The sequence below is a fragment of the Maylandia zebra genome, linkage group LG11 (assembly GCF_041146795.1).
Source record: "Maylandia zebra isolate NMK-2024a linkage group LG11, Mzebra_GT3a, whole genome shotgun sequence".
NCBI classification, from domain to species: domain Eukaryota; kingdom Metazoa; phylum Chordata; class Actinopteri; order Cichliformes; family Cichlidae; genus Maylandia; species Maylandia zebra.
The window spans coordinates 24,874,995-24,893,784 of record NC_135177.1 but is presented as its reverse complement, the minus strand read 5'-3'; the positions used below and the strand labels follow the sequence as shown (position 1 = coordinate 24,893,784).

At 43.9% G+C, this 18,790-nt stretch overlaps 1 protein-coding gene across 2 annotated transcripts in view; it reads right to left on the bottom strand.

Annotated features, from left to right (window-relative positions):
* Positions 1-17,027, bottom strand: part of si:ch73-22o12.1 (nectin-2) — an 86,059-nt gene extending 69,032 nt beyond the window's left edge. The window contains exon 1 of one of the 2 annotated variants that reach the window (XM_004550869.6): positions 16,592-17,027. In XM_004550869.6, the coding sequence (XP_004550926.3) occupies positions 16,592-16,679 (88 nt within the window). In that variant the 5' untranslated portion in view covers positions 16,680-17,027. The remainder of the gene's footprint in view (positions 1-16,591) is intronic. The other variant, XM_004550870.6, reaches the window with a different exon arrangement.
* Positions 17,028-18,790: the final 1,763 nt, after the last annotated feature.

The following is an 18,790-nucleotide window of genomic DNA, read 5'->3' as shown; positions in this document are numbered from 1 at the left end:
CAGCCAACCCCTTACTGAGGCAGAGGCAAAGAGACAGAGATAACAGATGAACACAGAGAGAGCTAATAAAGATTCTAATAAGTCTATCCAAAGAAGCACAGGCCACTGAGGGGACTCAGCCTAAATAAAACCCACTCCATCACTCTTCAAGTGTCCAAGTCCCATTTTTATCTCTATACATCTTAAGCTAAACATAGAATTCTAATTCCAGCGCTGAGCCTGACTTTGAACAGCACAATGTCGCTGGCGAAATGAAAAACAGAAACAAACCTTCGCCATTCACATTTCTCTCGTTTCCACAGATTTATAGAGGAAACAATACTCTCCCCTCTACCCTCTGCAGAGCTGCCATCAATGGCCAACATTTGTTTCACATGATTACAGTGCGACAGTTGGCATTCATGTGGCAGACAAATACGCAGATTCCAGACTTATTGTTATGACATTAAATCCTTACGTGCTTTGAACATTAACAGCCGCATCAAGGAAGGCTGGAAAGTGAAGCAAATTGGAAAGGCTGGTCAGAGAAGACGAGGGGAGGAAAAAACAAAAAAAGACATCTGAAAGCAAAATTAAACTCGCCAATTTACGCTTGAGCAACGTCGGAACAAAAAGACACGTAGATAAATAGGAACATAAGAGACACTGGAGGGGGAGACAGAGAGATGTGAGTGTGGGGAGATAAGAGGGAGGAGCGGAGGTGTGTGGGGTAGGGAGGGTACTGCAGAGCAAAGAAACAGCTGCTGAGCATCACATCTGCTCCAAGTGGAGTCATCAGCAAACAGACAGACTGGAACCAACCCACTGAGGTAAGCCCCAGGGGGGAGGCGAGGGATGGACACAGGAAGAGTGCGGGGGGAGCGGGTGGGTGTTGATATGGCCAAGCAACAAGAGGATGAGAAGGATGCGAAGGATACAATTAAAGAGAGGGAGGGTGGAAGAAGATGAAACTAGGATGACTGTGCACAGAAGCTGAGCACGCTTTACTCTTTTCCCCAGACAGAAGAAGGTGGGGCAGGTCGGTAGATGGCTTTGCATGGAACAGGAAACTCAAATCACTTGCTGTCTTTTTCCTTCTCCTTCTTCACCCACCCTTCTCACTCCTTCCCTGACATCCTTCCTCTGTCTCCCTCCCTCTCTCCCCCTCGCCTTCTTTCTCTTCAGCAAGACTGACAGAACAAGCGATGCCTGTGAGAGTAAAGATGAAAGGCCTGTGAGGGAGGTGTATGTGTGTGCGTGTGCACGAGGTGAATGAATGACCCCTCTATCCCTCATCCCCACTTTAGAGCCATCCTGCCCTTACACTAAAGAAAAAAAAAGAAAAGAAATACATATAACGCCACAGGGGCCATGTGGAGGTCACACCACACCGTGTTTGCAGTGTGTGTGTTTGCGTGCGCTTCACTTCTCTATTTGTACTCACACCATGTTCCAACGTTAGAAAATGAGACACATCAAACATCGCTCTAACAAGGCTGCCACAGCAGGAATACCATCTTATGCCTAGCTTCGTGTCCTGTAGTGTACACCTACGGCCTGTGGAGAAGCACCCTGAGGAGAGGTAGGGACCCTGAGAAGTGCACATTGTTCATTCATGATAGCAGCCACTGGCAGCGAGGGCAACCCCGTAGCAGAGTAAGCGATGTCATTTGGCAGCAAATGAAGGGGAAAGAGCAAAGCCGTTTCTGCATCTCTCTGAGGTCTCACAGCTAGCTCTAACATTAAGTTAGCCTGGGCGCGGGACAAAGCCCAGTTTGTGTTCACGTCTCCGCATGGCGAAATAAACATAGCTGCTGCTTCACAGTTTCCTTTAGCTCGCCTTCTCCTTTCCTCTTATCTTGCCCTGTTTTGTTGTCACCCCCGCTGCCTAAAAGAACAATCTACCCACACAGCATGCCCTTCCAAAATATTTACTCACTCAGTACTGGCTGAATACAAAGGCCATTCTCTTACCCCCTCTTAGGTCTACCATTCAAACAAACTATGCATCCACATGAAATTGCAGACTGCACCTGCTCTTATTCTCACTTCCCCGCTCTCTAGATCGTGCACGCCCGCACACATTTGTTTACTGCAGAACATCCTCCTTTGCTTTCCTTTCCATGTCTAACTGGTTTGTGCCTTAGACTGATCTTTAAGTTGCAAAAGAAAACCAAGCACAGAAGCAACAGTAGCCATCCCACCTTGCCTGGAGCAGGGAGTGCGTTTCTGCCGCTCGCATCCTCACAAGCACCCCTCTGATTCAATACCCCTGACACTTTCTTAACACCTTTTCCTTTGCAGCTTGTGCCCTTCTTTCCCCTTCCACCACTCCTCTCTTATCTCAATCTGTCACCTTACATTCTCCCCGCAGCCCCCATTTCTCATTGCATCCTCTCTGCAAACCAATTTTCAAAGCAGCTTTTCCAGCTAATCCAACGTTTTCTGTTTTTAGCATGCAAACCCAAATATAAGTTCATTAACAATCAAGTGCTGAAATCAGTTGCAGTGTTGCAAAGCTCTGGCTTTTCCTGGCTTCCCATTCATTAGCATATGTTTGAAAACCCAAGTCTAAATGAAATGATCAGATTCGATGAACTACAAACAAAGACCCAGAATTAATTCTATGTGGCGGCTGCATGTCATGCTTGTTTTTAATTTCTTGCACTTATAATTTTTTAACTAGGCGCTTAAAAATAGATGCAAATGAACGGAGAGTCAGAAGAAGCCTGGGCGCCCTGAGTAACGACACGTCCCCGGGGTGTCTACTGTTTTCGGGCGATTGTTCGCATACTCCTGTGGGGGATGCGCATGCTAATAAGTAATAATGTTCCATCAAAGTGAAATGCTGCATTGAGTCTTCCGTCTTGCAGCTCTACAGTATCCTTGACTTACACGCAGCCTTCCCATCCTCCTCGCTGTTAAGGGATATGGTTCCATGCGCTGCACCTGTGTCTCATTACCGCCACTGATGGTTCAGTAACAGGCTCCTCTCTTTCGCTCACCATTGTGCTCTCACTCTTTCCCTCCCTTTAGCTACTGCCAACATACATTTACCTCCAACAGCATGGCCTGCACTCATCTCTTCCCCTTGCTCATCCGAGTGCGTGCTTTCGCATGATCTCTGCAGCCCCATTTGTCCTGTCGCTTCTACCATTACAGTCTTGGCACGGATGGGGTTTTTTGCCAACTGTTAAGCAATCTGATTTTTTTTTTTTTGCTACACTGATCAATTCCTTCAATTTTTCCTCTAAGCACCCTTTTACTCGAAGAGGACATTTACAGTTTTCAGCATGCAAGCTGTCAGCATTATTGTGATTTAACTTTGCAGTGCTCATATTTTCACTGTAAGAACAATTCCAATGCTGCAACTAATAATTACCATTTCATCTACAGATTAAGCTCCGTTAACAATCAGGACACACTAATCAAAGAATGAAATATCAGCAAATCTCCACCATTCTTATGTTGAAAATAGAAAATGTTTTGGATTTGTCCTCCAAATCATTTTATCAGGACATTCCAGATAAACACGTACTCTGTCTTTATTTGTTGAAAATAAACAGAAAAATCTAAACACTAATCCTGCTGTATGAAAAGGTTTTGTGATTGTGCCCCTAAGGCTTAGTTTTAACTTTACCTGTCAACAGCAATTGTTCCCAAACTGAATCTGGCTTTTCCAGATGTTGCTTTGCAAAGTTTGGATGGTGACTTTTGGGATGAGGTTGCAGGTAAGGTTTCCTTATAATGACTCTTCACGTAGAACCTGTTTGTGCTGCTCAGTGTAACTGTGCACCCGCCACTGCTGCGTCAGCCAAGTCGTCCTACAGCTCCTTTGAAGTCATTCGGAGGATTTTCCTCTGCCTTTTAGCCCAGCCGGAGCGCAATTTTATCTGAAATTGTTCTTAGCCATTCACCATTCCCTTTTACTGCCATTTAATAATGACATTTCAGAAGGTGGAAAGCTAGAAGTGTTTTGATATCTTTTTATAGCCTTCCCCTGCTTTGAAAGCATCAATCAGCTTCATTTTCAGATCAGTCAGCTCAGAGGAGGCCATGGTCGTTGAGTGTTAACAAACGGTTTGAAGAGTCAAGAAAATTTATCATGCTCTGGAATTATCATTAGCTCCTCCCTAATGAGTCACTTAAAGGCTAATGCTTTGGCTACATGAACCCACAGGATGTGTGGACTGTTTGTGTCAGGGTGTGCCACAGTAGGTTTTGTTTTATTCTTATTTTTTGTACTCGCTACACCTGCAGTGCTTGTTCAGCGTAAGGCTGTGTGACTCATAGGTTAAAAAATTTTTTTAAAAATTAAAAAACTTTCAGATCGTGTTGCATTTTCAGGATTTTGGATCCAAAATCTTTGCAGAAAATCTTTTTAACAGACTACAGGAGATGATATAGGGGATAACGTTCCTAAGAAAGTGCCAGCTGGTACTGGCAAAACAAATGCAGACGCTAAAGTCGCTTAATGTATAGCGACAATTTCATTTAGCAAAGAAATAAAGAAATCAGTGCTTTATGACCCATTTCTGTGTAAAAGGACTGGACACACACACACACACACACACACACAGGAAGATTGGGTGCTCTGAGAACATAAAAGTAGACCAGAGTAGCCCGTTTTATTGATTATAGCGGGAGCATAGTGTTGCAGCATCTGCTCTGCAAACGATCCGCATATGTTACGTGTTGTGTAGCCACAGGCTAATGAGCTAATTAAGTTCACAGACTTTAAGTAGAACTTTAAGTAGAACGGTGCCTGAAGTTGTGCACTTGCACTCATACAGTTCAAAAAAAAAAAAAAAAAATGTTTTTAAGCTCATCAAATTAGAAGAAAGAAAAATTTTACAGCCTGCCATCTGTTCATGGTGTGTCTTTTTACTAGAAATAGAAAAAAAGAAAGAAAAAAAAAAACAATACCTTAAGTTAAAGTTCACTTTGACTGTTTATCACCTTTATATCACGGATGTAATATTTCAGGCTACAAGTCTTACTGTGCTAACCTGTTATAAACTGTGAAACAACAGGCAGCCACACAGCTGGATTTCAACTCCAGTCTCTCCATTGTAACTGCAACCTCATGTACAGTAACGGTGCAGAAAACAATGAAATAAAAGCTTTGTGTTCATAGCAGTTTATGAAGAGCGTCTTCATTTTTCCCCCAATAAAAATCCTCAGAAATGATGAAGAAAATCCATAATTAAAGAGATAATATATAACATAGTGAGCAATACTAACAAAAAAAACAAAAACAAACACTTGTATGTAATCCAACCATTATATGACATTAAAATCAATCCCTGTCCCACAGAAATCAAGTCTAACATTCAATACAATCAGTCTGGCACGACTATCATATCACAGTCAATAAGGTATTATTTTAAGACCAATTAACCCCAGAGTCAGAATTTAAAACTACAGTGCATTTATTATTCGTGACATATTAATGTAATACTGTGTTATGAGTCCACTATGAGTCTTAAAACCAGATACTGGGCCAAAAAGATGGCTCCTGAGATAACTGCCTCTACACTGATGGTTTCAAGATGAGTAGAGGGGACTGAGTGGCTGTGAGCATTAGAAGACCGTGGACAGACTCCCTCCTACGCTGCACATATTAATTCTTCTAATGGCTCAGCTTGTCACACGTTGACACTGCATAATTATGTCATCTACAAGGGACGAGCTTTTTAAAAGGGCAGACGCACAGTGCAGCTGAGAGCCTTTGTCAGTGGAGATGTTCAAAACTGCTAATATGAGTCTTAAAAAATGGTTTACTTTTAGCTGGTGAGGCCCTTAAGTCCACAATATTGTAATCATGTTAGATCTACTGATACTGAACGGATACCAGGATGAGCAGCCCAGGTTGTCTTAATATAGATGCCAAGTCTTCCATGGAAGGACTTTTACAATAACGAACCAGCCAATTCTGTAAGTATTATCCTGAGTGACAAGAGCGTCCATCAAACCCAGAGGATCCTCTCACCCATGGCCTCTCGTCATCCATCAATCCATCCTGCCAGCCCTACCTCCATCTATGTAAATAAACAACAGAGAGGGAGGAGGAGCTGGGGGAAGAGCTGAGGAAATCAAAGTAGGACAGTCAAAGTAGAGGCAAGCAGGCCAAGTTAGGTTTAGAGAATGTAAAGGAAAGGAGACATGCGGGAGGGGGGGTTAGATAGCGAACAGCTGTAAAATGAAGAGGAGTGAGGAAACTGTAAGGAGGCAGGAAGCAAACACAATTGACTGAGGTGATGAGGAAGGGAGAGAGGACAAAGTCATCAGGAAGGAATGAGGAGGAGAGATAAACTGGAAGGAGGAGGGGGGGGACTGACTGACACAGGGACGACAGCCAAATCAGCGGACACACAAGATGGAGTCACGGAAAAGAATGCGAAGACGGGCGAGAGCGGAGGGAGGCACAGAGGAAAAACATCAATGGAGGACATTAATAATCCATCCCAGATAAAGCAATTCTGTGTAAAAAGAAAGGAATTCACTGGAGGAGGAGACTGTGGAGGAAAAGGAGACAAACAAAAGAACAAGAGAAAGTTAGTAGGAGGAGCCTGAGGGTCTCCTATTAAAAAACAAGAACAATTGCGAACACTTGTGTTAGTTTACACAAGCAGAGGAACCTTTCCTCACCTCGCCCCCCCATCTTCCCGAGGCTGTGTCTATTTAAATGTGTGCTTAAATGGCGAGTGCTACTGCTCTAATCGCGGCTGGCATCACAGCACAATCCTTCTCTACCTTTCCCCCCCAGCATTCAGTCTTCTTCTGTGGCTCAGACCCAGCACACCCTCCTCACACGCACACGCGCACACACACGTACACCGCATGACTCTGCTGTGCCAGAGGGAAAAAAAAAAAAATTCATGAATCACTGGTGCACAAATCAGCCGCAAGCTTGTTGCAAGAAGAGCAAACTGGGAAGAAGCGAGAAGGGGAAAAAAAGGACAGAAATAAACAGAGAAAGTGTTTCCTTTAAAAGCTTCTAAAAAGGAAGACGATTCAGGAGATGGCTTCCAGCATCCTGAGGGAGCAAGCACACACCCAGAGGACCACGGTGACAAGAAGAGAAGATACCGCCTCCCCACCCCTATCCAGCTCTTCCTAAAGAGGCCAAGACAGAAAGCCAAAGCAGCAAGTGGCCAAGTAACAAGCAAGTGCATGATACATGGATGGCACAAACATGTGTTTGCACATAGCAAACATCCGACTTTCTGTATGAAAAGCGCACCAACACCTTACGTACAAAGAAAACTTGTTAAAAGGCACCACAGTGCTCCATCCACACAACAAAAAAGCCCCTCCGTCAGCTTCCATTTCAAGAGAAACTATGCAATCATCTCTTGTTACAGAGCCACTTTCCCTCTAGGGCCACTACTGAAAAGCAGCTCTGTCCATTGATACAGGTGTGGTGTGGAGGGAGAAAGCGAAGAGAAGGGGAAGGGGGACAATGGATGGCCTTTTCAATGATCTCCCTCAGTTCACCTGGATTAGAAGGAATGGAGGCTGAAAGGAAGGAGGAGGAGGGTCTCTAAGCTTGGCTAAGAACAATGCTGTCTCTGTTTGCAGTAACACCGAGTGCATCACTTTGTCTAGCATCAGCCAGCCGACTGCCTGGACTAAAAACCATCATCCCGGGGTTCAATGTTGAACTGTTTTTGTGCAAACGCACGCTTAAGAAGCACTTAAAATGTTGTCAAACAAGACTCCTGACCCAAGATGTTTCCATTATTTGAAAGCAGGAAACACGCATGTGAATATACTGCTCCGACAACACTGAGTTCTTCACTATATTTATCTATTGTTAATTACAGACACAGATTTTTGTCCAGTGATCATTTTCCTAGATTTTTTAAAATGTCCAAACATAATGGGAAAAATAATATGGTGACATCTTCATAACCTGTTTTGCCTCATCAACAGTCCAAACCCAACAATATTTCGTTTAGGAAAATGACAACAAAATTACTAACGAGAGACCAATAAAACATCGGTCTTGAAAAGCACCTCATTCACAATTTAAAGTAGCTGCGTGAAAAGTGTGTGAAAAAAATCAAACGTATTTTTATCACAGGCATGAAACTGACGAGATCCTATGAAATAAACTGTGGTGCATTTTCACTTTACCTGAAAAATCTTTAAACATTACAACTTTCACCACACCAGCATTAACCCCCACAGCTGCACACAGTATCGTGTCATTACTTGCACACATTATGAAGCCCTTTCTTTCTATATTTGCACAAATGCGTCACGTAGCAACACCAAAAGCTTTTTTTAAATAGATAAACAGGTATCCAAAATTGTGTTTTGCCACAATCTTGACTTGCATATCTAGTAGGTAGTAGCTTAGCTAAAGTGGTGAAGAAATCCCATTGCTCTGCCATTGCTGGCAGTTAATCCTCCTACTATGTCTGTGTTTACATTTATGCAGAGATCTGCTGCTCTTTTATGGCATCTGCTCTCTTTAACGCCCTATCACGCATCTAGAAGTAATTAATAAGAGCTTAACAGCGGTAATGGTAGCAGGAGTGGCAACAGTGGAAGCGGGGGTAGGGGGTGCTGTCATGACAAAGAAAAGTTCAAGACCAACGACGTCACACGCCACGGTCACTGTGTGGATCCTTTTATGCTACATTTCCATTTCAATGCCGCGAAGGTTCAGCACATCTTAGTCCTTTTTAGTAAAAAGTTTTAAATGTGTGAATAAAATGAAAGCGTTCACGGTAAATAAGCAGCAAGATGTACTGGGGAAAACAAATGAACCGGATTGTTTTTTATTTTAAAATATTCAGAGTGTTTTGCTTCTCCCACACACACAAAAATAAAAAATAAAAAAATAAAAAAATCGCACAAAGTTTCAGAAGAAGAAAAAAAGAAAGCAAATTTTCTGCTGAAGTTTCGGACAGTATTACTTTCCCCAGAAAGTGGGAATTAACTCTTGAGACGTAATCCCATTTCAGCCTCAGTGTGAGATTCTTGTTAGATGAGTCAAGCTATATTACCAGCCTAGTCACCGCCTGCGGGGGAGACGAGTGTGTGACAGCATCTAGCAGCAGGGGAGTGGACACCGTCATCCTGATCCTAGCATTGCACGACAGGTTAGTTCTGCTGAAATGAAATAAAATCCTGCATCTGTTTCCATTTCGCCGTCTCACCAACTCGCTTCATTCTCAGCTCTCGCTCCGTTGACTTTGTTGTGTCAGTTCTCCTTTTCTGTCCTCTGTACAGTAATCAAGTGATTCAACCATCAAATCAGCCCAACATCCCTCAGCACTCGTGTGTGTACGAAGCACGCACTGTTTTCGTGCTCTGCGTGTGTGTTTGTGGTCGCGCGAGGACGTGGTGCTGATTGTCGTTCTGCAGGCTGGGCAAGGGAAAGGAGGGTGAGATAATAAGAGGAAGGGTGAGGTGAGGTGGGGCAGCGCACTGTAAAAAGTGTCACAGCAACTTAACCTTCAAAAAAAATGCCCACTAGGGTTGAGGAGGTGGTGTTGTCGCCATTAGAGGAGAAAGGAGGAGAGGAGTGCATGAGAGAGAACGGATGATTGATGTGTGCAAGAAGGAAAAAAGAAAGAACGAGAGAGAGAGGAGAAGCACTCGTTAGGAAGAGGAAGGAAGGTACAGATGCCTGCAATACAAATGTCTGTAGGGAGGGTTGGGGTTGTTAAGGAAGTATGAGAAGAAAGTAGAGCGAGAGACACGAGGAGCAAATGAGAGTAAGAAGGAGGAAAGTAGCAAAGGCAGTTTGGATAGGCTTAAGCAGAAACTCCAGGCCTGACATAGGTGGAAGAGACAACTGGGGAATTGGACGGTGGGACAGAGACGGCATGAGAGCTACAGAAGAGAAAGAGAAAGATAGAAAGCCTAAGAGGATAGAGGAAAGTAACAGACATTCCAATTACAGAAGGAAAAGGGGGGATTAATGACTAAGAAACAAAGTGGAGGAGAACAAAAAACAGGATGAGAGAAGAGGAAAAAAAAGAGATACAGTAAGGCACAGCAGTTTGCTGAGCAGATGGATCAATTATGCGGGCCAAATTACAGAAAGGAGGAAGTTGGTGCATTAGGAGAGGATGTGAACAAAGAAGGCAGAAAGAGCAGGGGAAGAATGAGTCAAGATGGAGGAGTGGAAGTAAAGGCACAAATGTGACAGGAGGGGGGGCAAGTGGCCGATTAGAGAGCAGGCAATCAGTTTAGCAGATGAATGAGACAAATCACTTCAATGAAGGAAGACCTGCTCTCCCTAAGGAGCGACAAACAAGCAAACCCTGGCACACCCTGTTGACAAAACACTGGGTTGATAACTGAATAAACCTGCTGCCTCCATTTGACCTTAATGTGATGTTTGCTTCAGGGGAGGATTTAAAAGCTGCCGTTTCAAGGCTCTGAGGACTAATGACGAGACTGCTGCTCGTTTATCAGCGTAGCGTGGCTGTACATTTTTAAACCAATAAGTGAAACAGTAGATATCAGCGACGAGATCGAACCGCAGGACTGTGGAAACGACCGCTCGCCTTGCGAAACACAAGAGCACGCTTCACACGCTTTCAGTGAAATAAATAAGTAAAATAAAACCTGTTTGTGCATCGTCTCTGCAATAGCGAAATCAGTTTTCTTATCTCATACTTCCGAGATCCAATCTGTGCGAGAATACTACATTTTCACATTATGCCGTGTAATTTTTACTGTGTTGCTCTGATAAGACTAGCAGGATCACGAGGGAAAGCTGACTGAATTGAAAGCAGTCGGTGTGCACACACGGTTTTTGAGGAGCACGACTCTGTGCCCGGCTACCAGAGCCTTGACAAGACCCTGTCGCAACAAATTCAATTTCCTTCTGTGAATTGGACATGACCTTGTCAAAGTCAGATGCGATGAGGACGCAACACGTCTGCGTTTGTGTGTATTAAAAGCGGTGTGCAGACAGGTAACAAAAGGAACTAAATGCAGCACGCTTGTAACGCGTGGGGAAATCTGTGAAGGGGGACACGCGGGCAGTACTGCCAACAAAACCGGCTCGACATTTCGCAAACTGGGGGCAGAGAGGACACGCGGAGGGATTAGCTGAGGAACAAAGGGAGAGATGTTTCGAGGTACGGCCGTGTCGACAGTGCAAGCCCTAAATGTTTTCAATATCACATAAGGGCACTGCATCATCAACCATTCAATACCAGATCGATAACGCAAACCACCTTCCACCTCACAAACTCCATTTAGACACATTAAGGTGACTGCTAATGAGCAGGAGAGTGTGTGTGCGTGCGCACAAGTATATAGGGACACTGTGAGGAGGACGCAGTCAAGGGCCTCGGTGCTTAGCTGCACAGAGATCTGCTGAGTGCACTATGGGGATGGTTTCAGAAATAAAAAGGATGTGACAAAGACAGAAGAAAGAGGAGAAGGATGACAGAGGGAGGTTACAGGCCAGGAAACAATAATAAAAAGAGAAAGGTTAGTGGAGGTAGTCCTTTACTGTCTGCAATGAAGGCTCTTTAGTTATTAAATATGTGCCTAATGCTTTGAGAGCGTGAGAGAGAAGAAGAGGGGAGGGAGGTGCGACTAAATTACAAATGAGCTGATAATTCCTGGCCTCCCTGGTTCACTCCCTCACACAGTTTTCTGCAATCCTCCTCCAGCACCTCTGCCAAGACGCTGCGGTGTGGAATTTGAAAATGTCGACAACCTCAACCCCCCCACTCACCGCTCTGCCTCCGCTGCTCATCCTCTGTGATTTTTTCTACAGCAGGGTCACAGAGACACCCATCTCCCAAGCCTAGTTAATTAAGAGGATTTCATTTTAAAGAGTTTGGCTGCCTTTCAATGGATCTTCAATTGGAATTACTGCTCATTCTCTACGTCGGCTGAGCTGGAATGGGTTTGACCTGCATCTCCCTAAATTCCATCTGGGGTTTGTCAGGAAAACGCAGATAGGAAAATGCAGATTTGGCAGAAGGTATCTTGACTAATGGTGTGGAAATCTGTGTGTGACTGGAAAAAAAACAAACCAAAAAAAAAAAAAATCCCACTGTATACAAGATAAGCTCCTGGCATGCAACTTCAGCAAATGCTACAGTCTTAAAAGTCTCCATTATGTAGAAGCATGTGGGTGGGTAGGGTACATTATGGAACGGTATCTTGCGTCGAACCTTAATCGGTGCGTGTGCACATGCACGCAGATTTGATGTAGATAGGAGTTAAACCCAACACCTGCGCCAAGAATATCATCGACCCCAGCACAGTTGTGTTTTTAGAAACCCCTTAGCTGCACCATGCATATTAATAATGTTTGGCATTCCTTCCAAAAGAAGGATTTCTGCTCATTTTCCTTTGGATCAGATGGGACTGACTTCAGCCGTCTGGCAACTCTCAGAGCCAAACACAAACATGCTGGCTGGGGGCTCCCAGTGTGACCTCCATCCACCCAGCATGTACAAGTCAACGGAAGAGAGCAGGGAGGGACTTCAGACGCAGAGCTGCTGGCTTTGGCTCTCTTGTCACAGGAAACCCACTATCATTATTACAAGTTGCAGGATAAGCCTCGTTTAAGGCAGTCAATTAAATGAGCATGGAGTTGGGGAAAAAAAGGAACTCCTCACATCTGATGTCTGTAGAAGATAACAGGGTTGCTGATGAGGATAACACTTGCCTTCCTGAAACAAACAGTAATACACACATGCAGTGTCATTCTGTGATGTGTCGCCTCCGCCCTATTATTGGAATGTCATCTGACTTACAGTGCAGCCTCAGGTTACATCGCCCATGCATCACCAGCTAAATGTGCACACGTATCTGTGCCTGCCTCTGTGGTATACTATGTGGCCTAAAACGCAACAAGATGCAGCGGCTGGCGCGCATCGACCCCCTCTGCTCCGCTCCATCCATCCAGTCTAATAATATTTGCCAAGTCAACAATAAACTTGATGGATCTTTTGTGTCTGTGGTCACTGGTAATGAAAACTCTATGGAGCAAAGTAATCTCACTAAAACCTGATTTATCAAAATAGCTGTATACCTAAAATCCGGTAAAATGTCAAGGATCAACAATTTAATCAATTTAGCTACCATATTGGTTTTAAAATGAAAAGTGCCTTGTGCTAAAATGTTTTCAATACGTCAGTTAAAAAGCTTCACATTTGTCACAATTTTATAGTGGGATAAGTGGTGCTTCATTTCTGAGCGACCATTAAATATTACCAAGTCCTGCACCTGGGAAAAAAAATAAATAAAAAAAAATAACAAGTAGTATTAAAAAGCTGTCTAAATCATTAGGCTCATCTGGTGAAATGCCAAAGCTTCAATCATTTCACAATTTTGTTATTCGAAATTAATTGGGACACATTTGCCAAACACTGCCCACGTATAAAGGGAAATACAATGAATTGGCATCACTCTCATGTCTCCATTAAGCCATAAATTCAAGAACACTTTTATGTCTGAATCAACAAACCTTTAATGGCGACCATAAGCGAGAGGAAGACGTTATTGATGTGTCATTTAAACAGGAACCCTCAGCGAGTATGTGTGTGCGTGCAAGTGTGTGTGTTTTTACCAGCACATATCACAGTCGGGACGAGATTTTCTTTCACACGTACAGAAGCACACACCTGACCTTTTCAAAATCCTTCTGACATTTACGGTGCTGGTGCAAAAGGGTGAGGACAGCTCATTTACATAATGATAGGACCAAACCTCAACAGCCATTAACACAAAAAACTAAAGCCAGACTGAAAACTCCTCACTCCACTGAGACTAATGAGATACTAAGGACTTACTTTTTTCTTCCCCTTTATTAGCATAGAAAAGAAAAGAAAAAAAAACCTCCTCTCATGATCCATCAATTACATTCCTCTTAATAGACAGAGTCTAGTGCTCTTCCTCTGTTGTGATGATGAATTGTTCCAGACTTGGCAGGAATACACTGTTTCACACCATGTGGAGGGGAACTGTTAGACCTAATAGTCTGAACTATTGCACACCGAGGACTGCCAAAAGAAAGATCAGTACATTCGAGTCAATCAGTATCCACGCTAAGTACATCTGTGTGTGTGTGTCTGTGTGTGACTGAACAGGGTGGGCAGTTAATGATTGTGAAAATGCTGTGGTTTTTTCAGTACTTTGATATTCTACAGCATAATCATATTAGCTGGTGTGATTGTAGCTGTAAAAAGAATACAGCTCTGAAATCCTACAGTCATGACAGGCTATGGTAAGGTCATGTGGTTTATTGTCCTGTCTGGCTGCACGTTGTTCCTGTCATAAACAGCACGGCCTTGAGTTCGAAGAGAGGTGGGGGGAGCGAGGGAGGCCATCTGAATAACCCAATCACTACCATCACCCACACAAAAGCTCTGGACAGGAAAGAATAAAAGACAGCAGAAAAAAAAACAGACGGAGACAAGAACAAGGCCTCTGTATGTAGTGGACAGCAGCGGTGGGGGAGGGAGCGCATGCTTGGTGGGAGGGAGGGAGGGGGAGAGATTTCAAATGACGGTGGGAAAGAGGGTAGCCAGGGCGTCGCCTGTCTTAATCAGTTGCTGCCTGTTGCGTTTTCCAGCCAATCCAGAAACTCAGCCACATCAATCCAACGCACAAAAGCAGCGGGCCGCTGAAAAGCCACCTGTTTTTGCTTGAATCTGAGGAGAGTCGTCAAGAATGGCTTTGCATACTTTTCTGAATGCTTTCAGGTATACAAAAGATTAAAAACACAACAACAATGGCTTATTTGTGAGCGGAGAAGGACAGAGTCTCTTCCCCCAGCCCTGACCCTGCATGCCCACCGGGTTCTTGGGCGCCCAGCCAGCCGCCCCCTGCAAACACACAGCTTACTCAGCCATAAAGACAATACTCCCACAGCCTCATACTCCCCCACTTAAAAAAAAAACAAAAACCCACTCCCCCTCACGTAAGCCCACCGTTCTTCCAATAAAAACATCTCCTTGGTAATGGGCCAAAGCCTTTCTGACCCACATCCATGGTTCGTGGTGATCTTGGGGGTCGGGGTTGGTATTATAGTTCAATTTCAGAGCTTAAACTGGCAGGCCACTTGTCTGCTGAACTCAGAAATATTACAGAAGCCAACATAATTAAAAACCTATCCAATTCAATATTGAATTGGATAGGTTTTTACATTAAAGCTGGGCCATGTTAAATTGAAAACTTTGCAGAAAATTAATGAACTTCTTTCGCTCCCAGATTGAAGCTGGAGAAGTGGAGGTAAGTGGTTGCTGTCAAACCTCTAGAGGGAAAAGTGAAGGTAAAAAAATGCAAAAGGAGACCAGTAAAAAGTTTCAGTTCCCCATAGCATATTAACCAAAAGGAAATCAGACAGAAGTCCCTTTTGAAAAAAAAAAAAAAAAAAGCGAAAAAAAAATACTAAAAATGAAAAGAAAAAGCCACGTTGGTGCCTGCACAGGGAATGCCTTGCTTTTGTCCTCACTCATAAATATGTAAAGCCTTTTGTTTTCTCCACTTTTCTCCCTCCACTAAGAGCACTTCATGTTCTGTAAAATGAAATCGGACAAAAAAGGTCCACTGCATGAATAACTCAAATACTGCAATTAAAAAACACCACAACCCGCTCACTATTGAAAATGTATACTGTAGCTGTGCCAGGACTTTAGATCTAGTCCTACATTCCTGCCCCAATTACAGGAAAAAAGAACAACAAAATACCCGGTCTAGTGAGGAAAGGCAGCGAGAATGTTGAACTGGTTTCCTGCAACATATTCATATGCTAATAGGTTAAGTGCATACCAGGAATATTTTTGGGGAGCCCTACGGTCGCGGTACCTGTACGCTACCTGAGCTCAAGCAGACTGGAAAACAGCTGAATTATTAACGCGAGCAGGCGTGGCCAGTCACTTTGCTTAAAGTAATAGACGCCAGATTACATTTTTAAAAAATCCAAGCGGTACACTGAAAGAAAATCATGCGCAAGTTCCATCTAGATATTAGCCAGAGCGGGCCATCCAGTTCTTGCCCCCTCTGTCAGTTTCAGTGTACATTAAGAGCTGTTACCAGACCAGTTTTCGTCAATGCGTGGATACAGGAATGAAAAGGAGCAGGGAGGGGGCTGTGGGGATGAAATGGGCTTTAAGGTGGGAAAAGGAGTACGAAGGATAGACTGAAACAGCGCCTAGGTTTAAAGAGGGGAAGTCACCAATGAAGCGCAGAAGGCACCTCGCCTCAACACCTTGCTCCACAGAGCCACACCTTAGGGAAACTAAACATGGCGTTGAGTCACCGACCGAAACTCGGGTCAAAGACCGATGGGCCTGGTTTACGATCAAAACCTCTGAGAGAAATAATTAAAATAAAGAGTTATCTCTCTGACCACCGCACTTGGCGTTAGTATAGTCAAAACTCAGAGAAAATCCGACGAGTTAAAGCGAAGAGTTAAAGCGTCGCCTGTACAGAAAGCAAGGAAATCACCTGCTGGATTTTCTTCGCCCGTCACCGCCCTGACAGGTGGTAGTCAGGTTTAAATTGGTCTTCTCCTAAATTATTCAAGCTCGGAGAAGAAGAAGACGGAAAACAAGCCGGTGTCGGCAATGAGCTGGACACCACTGACTTGTTATAAGTGATCTTTTCTTACCGTGGTGTAGAAGTATCGACGAAACCAAGCAGAGCAGTCCTATCATTTTTGTGCATTCAGGCCAGATTCGGGAGTCATGTCTCGCCATGGTTGATTACGGTCCGCTAAAACCCCAGGAACGAAGGATCGCCGAAATAAATAGGGCTTTGAGAAGAAAAAAAACTTCAAATAAAGGTCAACTTCGGAGTAAAATCTCACTCAAAGAATCAGAACTTGTTTGGTTACAGGACAGGTCAAGAGTCCGACAGAGATTCTTGTTTGAAGTGTCCCTCGTTCGTCTTTAAAGCAAAATGGGCTAAAAATGAATGGAAATCCTTGTGAATTCGTCCTGGCAGCGCACAGGTGAATAGTTCCTCTCCGCCGGTGTTCAGGATGTGAAGAACTGCGGCTTTCTTTCTCTTTCTCTCTCTCTCTCTGCTCCAACAACTATTTCCTGCGTGTGAGCGCGCGGCTCTCGAACTGCGTGTGTGACTGAGGTGATGTCATCAGGCGTCACAGTCCTTATCCTTTCCACCCCCCTCCGAAAAAAACAATTAAGATTAGCAATGGCAGGCGGGGGGGCTCAGAGAACAACTTGTTGAAATTGCTGAAAGAATTTTTCCCTGGAATACAACCTGCACCTAGATACCATCCAAACTACGCAGCAGGTTTTAAGTCAAGGCGAATTTATTTGTACAGCCCAATATCACAGATTTGCCTCATGGAGCTTTCCAATCTGTTCACCACACAGCACCCGCTGTTCACAGACCCCCGATGATGAACTGTACCAAAGAAGAAAATGGGAGGAAAGACACCAGAGGAGTGATCTCTCTTCTTTGACGGGCAGATGCGCAGTGGAGCTGGTGCGTAAAGAACAGAGTCACAAAATTTATGTGCTTCACTTTGAGGGGGAGATTTATTCCTTCAAAAGCATCAGGATGATACGGTTTTCACGACCCACTTCCAATTTTAGGGCGCTGCCAAGTAAAATAATCTCACCAGCAATTTGTGTAGACTACTAATTGTTGCAACAGAAAAGTGACTTACAACCTAAAACTATATTTTAAAAAAAACACGCCAGAAAACAAAACAACAACAACATAAAGTTAGCTTACACAATTCCTCCGAGTCATGATGAAATAAAGCAGATGATGCTTACGCCCTCTGCTGTCTGCTTCCGCGCACAGACGTGACATTAGCTCATATAAACCCCAGAACAGCAGATGCCAAAATCAATAAGCATTCATTAATGAACGACAAAATACGAAACCAGTGGCAGCCACAAAAATCAAATCACAAGGAAACAGCTTCTCATGTATCTATTTGCAGACTCCAGCACACTCATTGTTGATGAGATTTTTTTCTTCTACGGAATAACTTCCAATTCATTTTGCCCTATTTTCCTCTGAAGCAGGGTGCACACTAGCATAGCAATGGCATTATCTGGTTTAGGTCTAATCCCTATACCCAAGTGTTTTACAGCCAATGTAATTACATCTCCGTAAGTCCCACAGTTTAAACCATGTTGCCTTCTTCCTGCCGTTCTCTTCCTTTTCTCAGTTCCCCTCAAGCTTCTTATTTCCAGACTATTACTGAGATGCAAATTCTGAAGACGCTGATAGTGATCAGAGGTCAAGCAATGGTGTGCACACCTGAAAAAACAGCTGTAAAGTATATCTTTCTTTTAGACTTCTTTTCCTAAAAAGGAATTAATTCTGCCTCCTGGCTCTGTAGCACAGTGTTAGAAGACCAGCACAGTCATGGGAAGTGAGCGAAGACCACCCATACCTGCACTGCTGCTGCTAAATCTTATGCATTCATGGGAGAATAGGAGCTTTAAAGAAAGTCGCCACCAAATGGAGGGTTTCATTCCTTTTCCTTCCCACACTCATCCATTTTTCATACCCGTACCAAATCGACCTTCACACCTTCCACTTAACAGCCACTACCCACTTTCTTTACACAGTACCTCAACTCCTTTTTTCTCACCATCTCATACCCTTACACCTTCCCTTCATTTAAACTTCACTGTCCTCCCCTTCCTAATTTCTCCTTCCTTCCTTCCTTCCTTCCTTCCTTCCTTCCTTCCTTCCTTCCTTCCTTCCTTCCTTCCCTTCCTCTCTCCCTCTTCCCATGTCATTCAGTTTTCTTTGTCCACTCGTCCTTCACTCCTCTCTGCTATTCATCCCGTCCTCCATCCTCATGCTCTAAAGGGGTCTG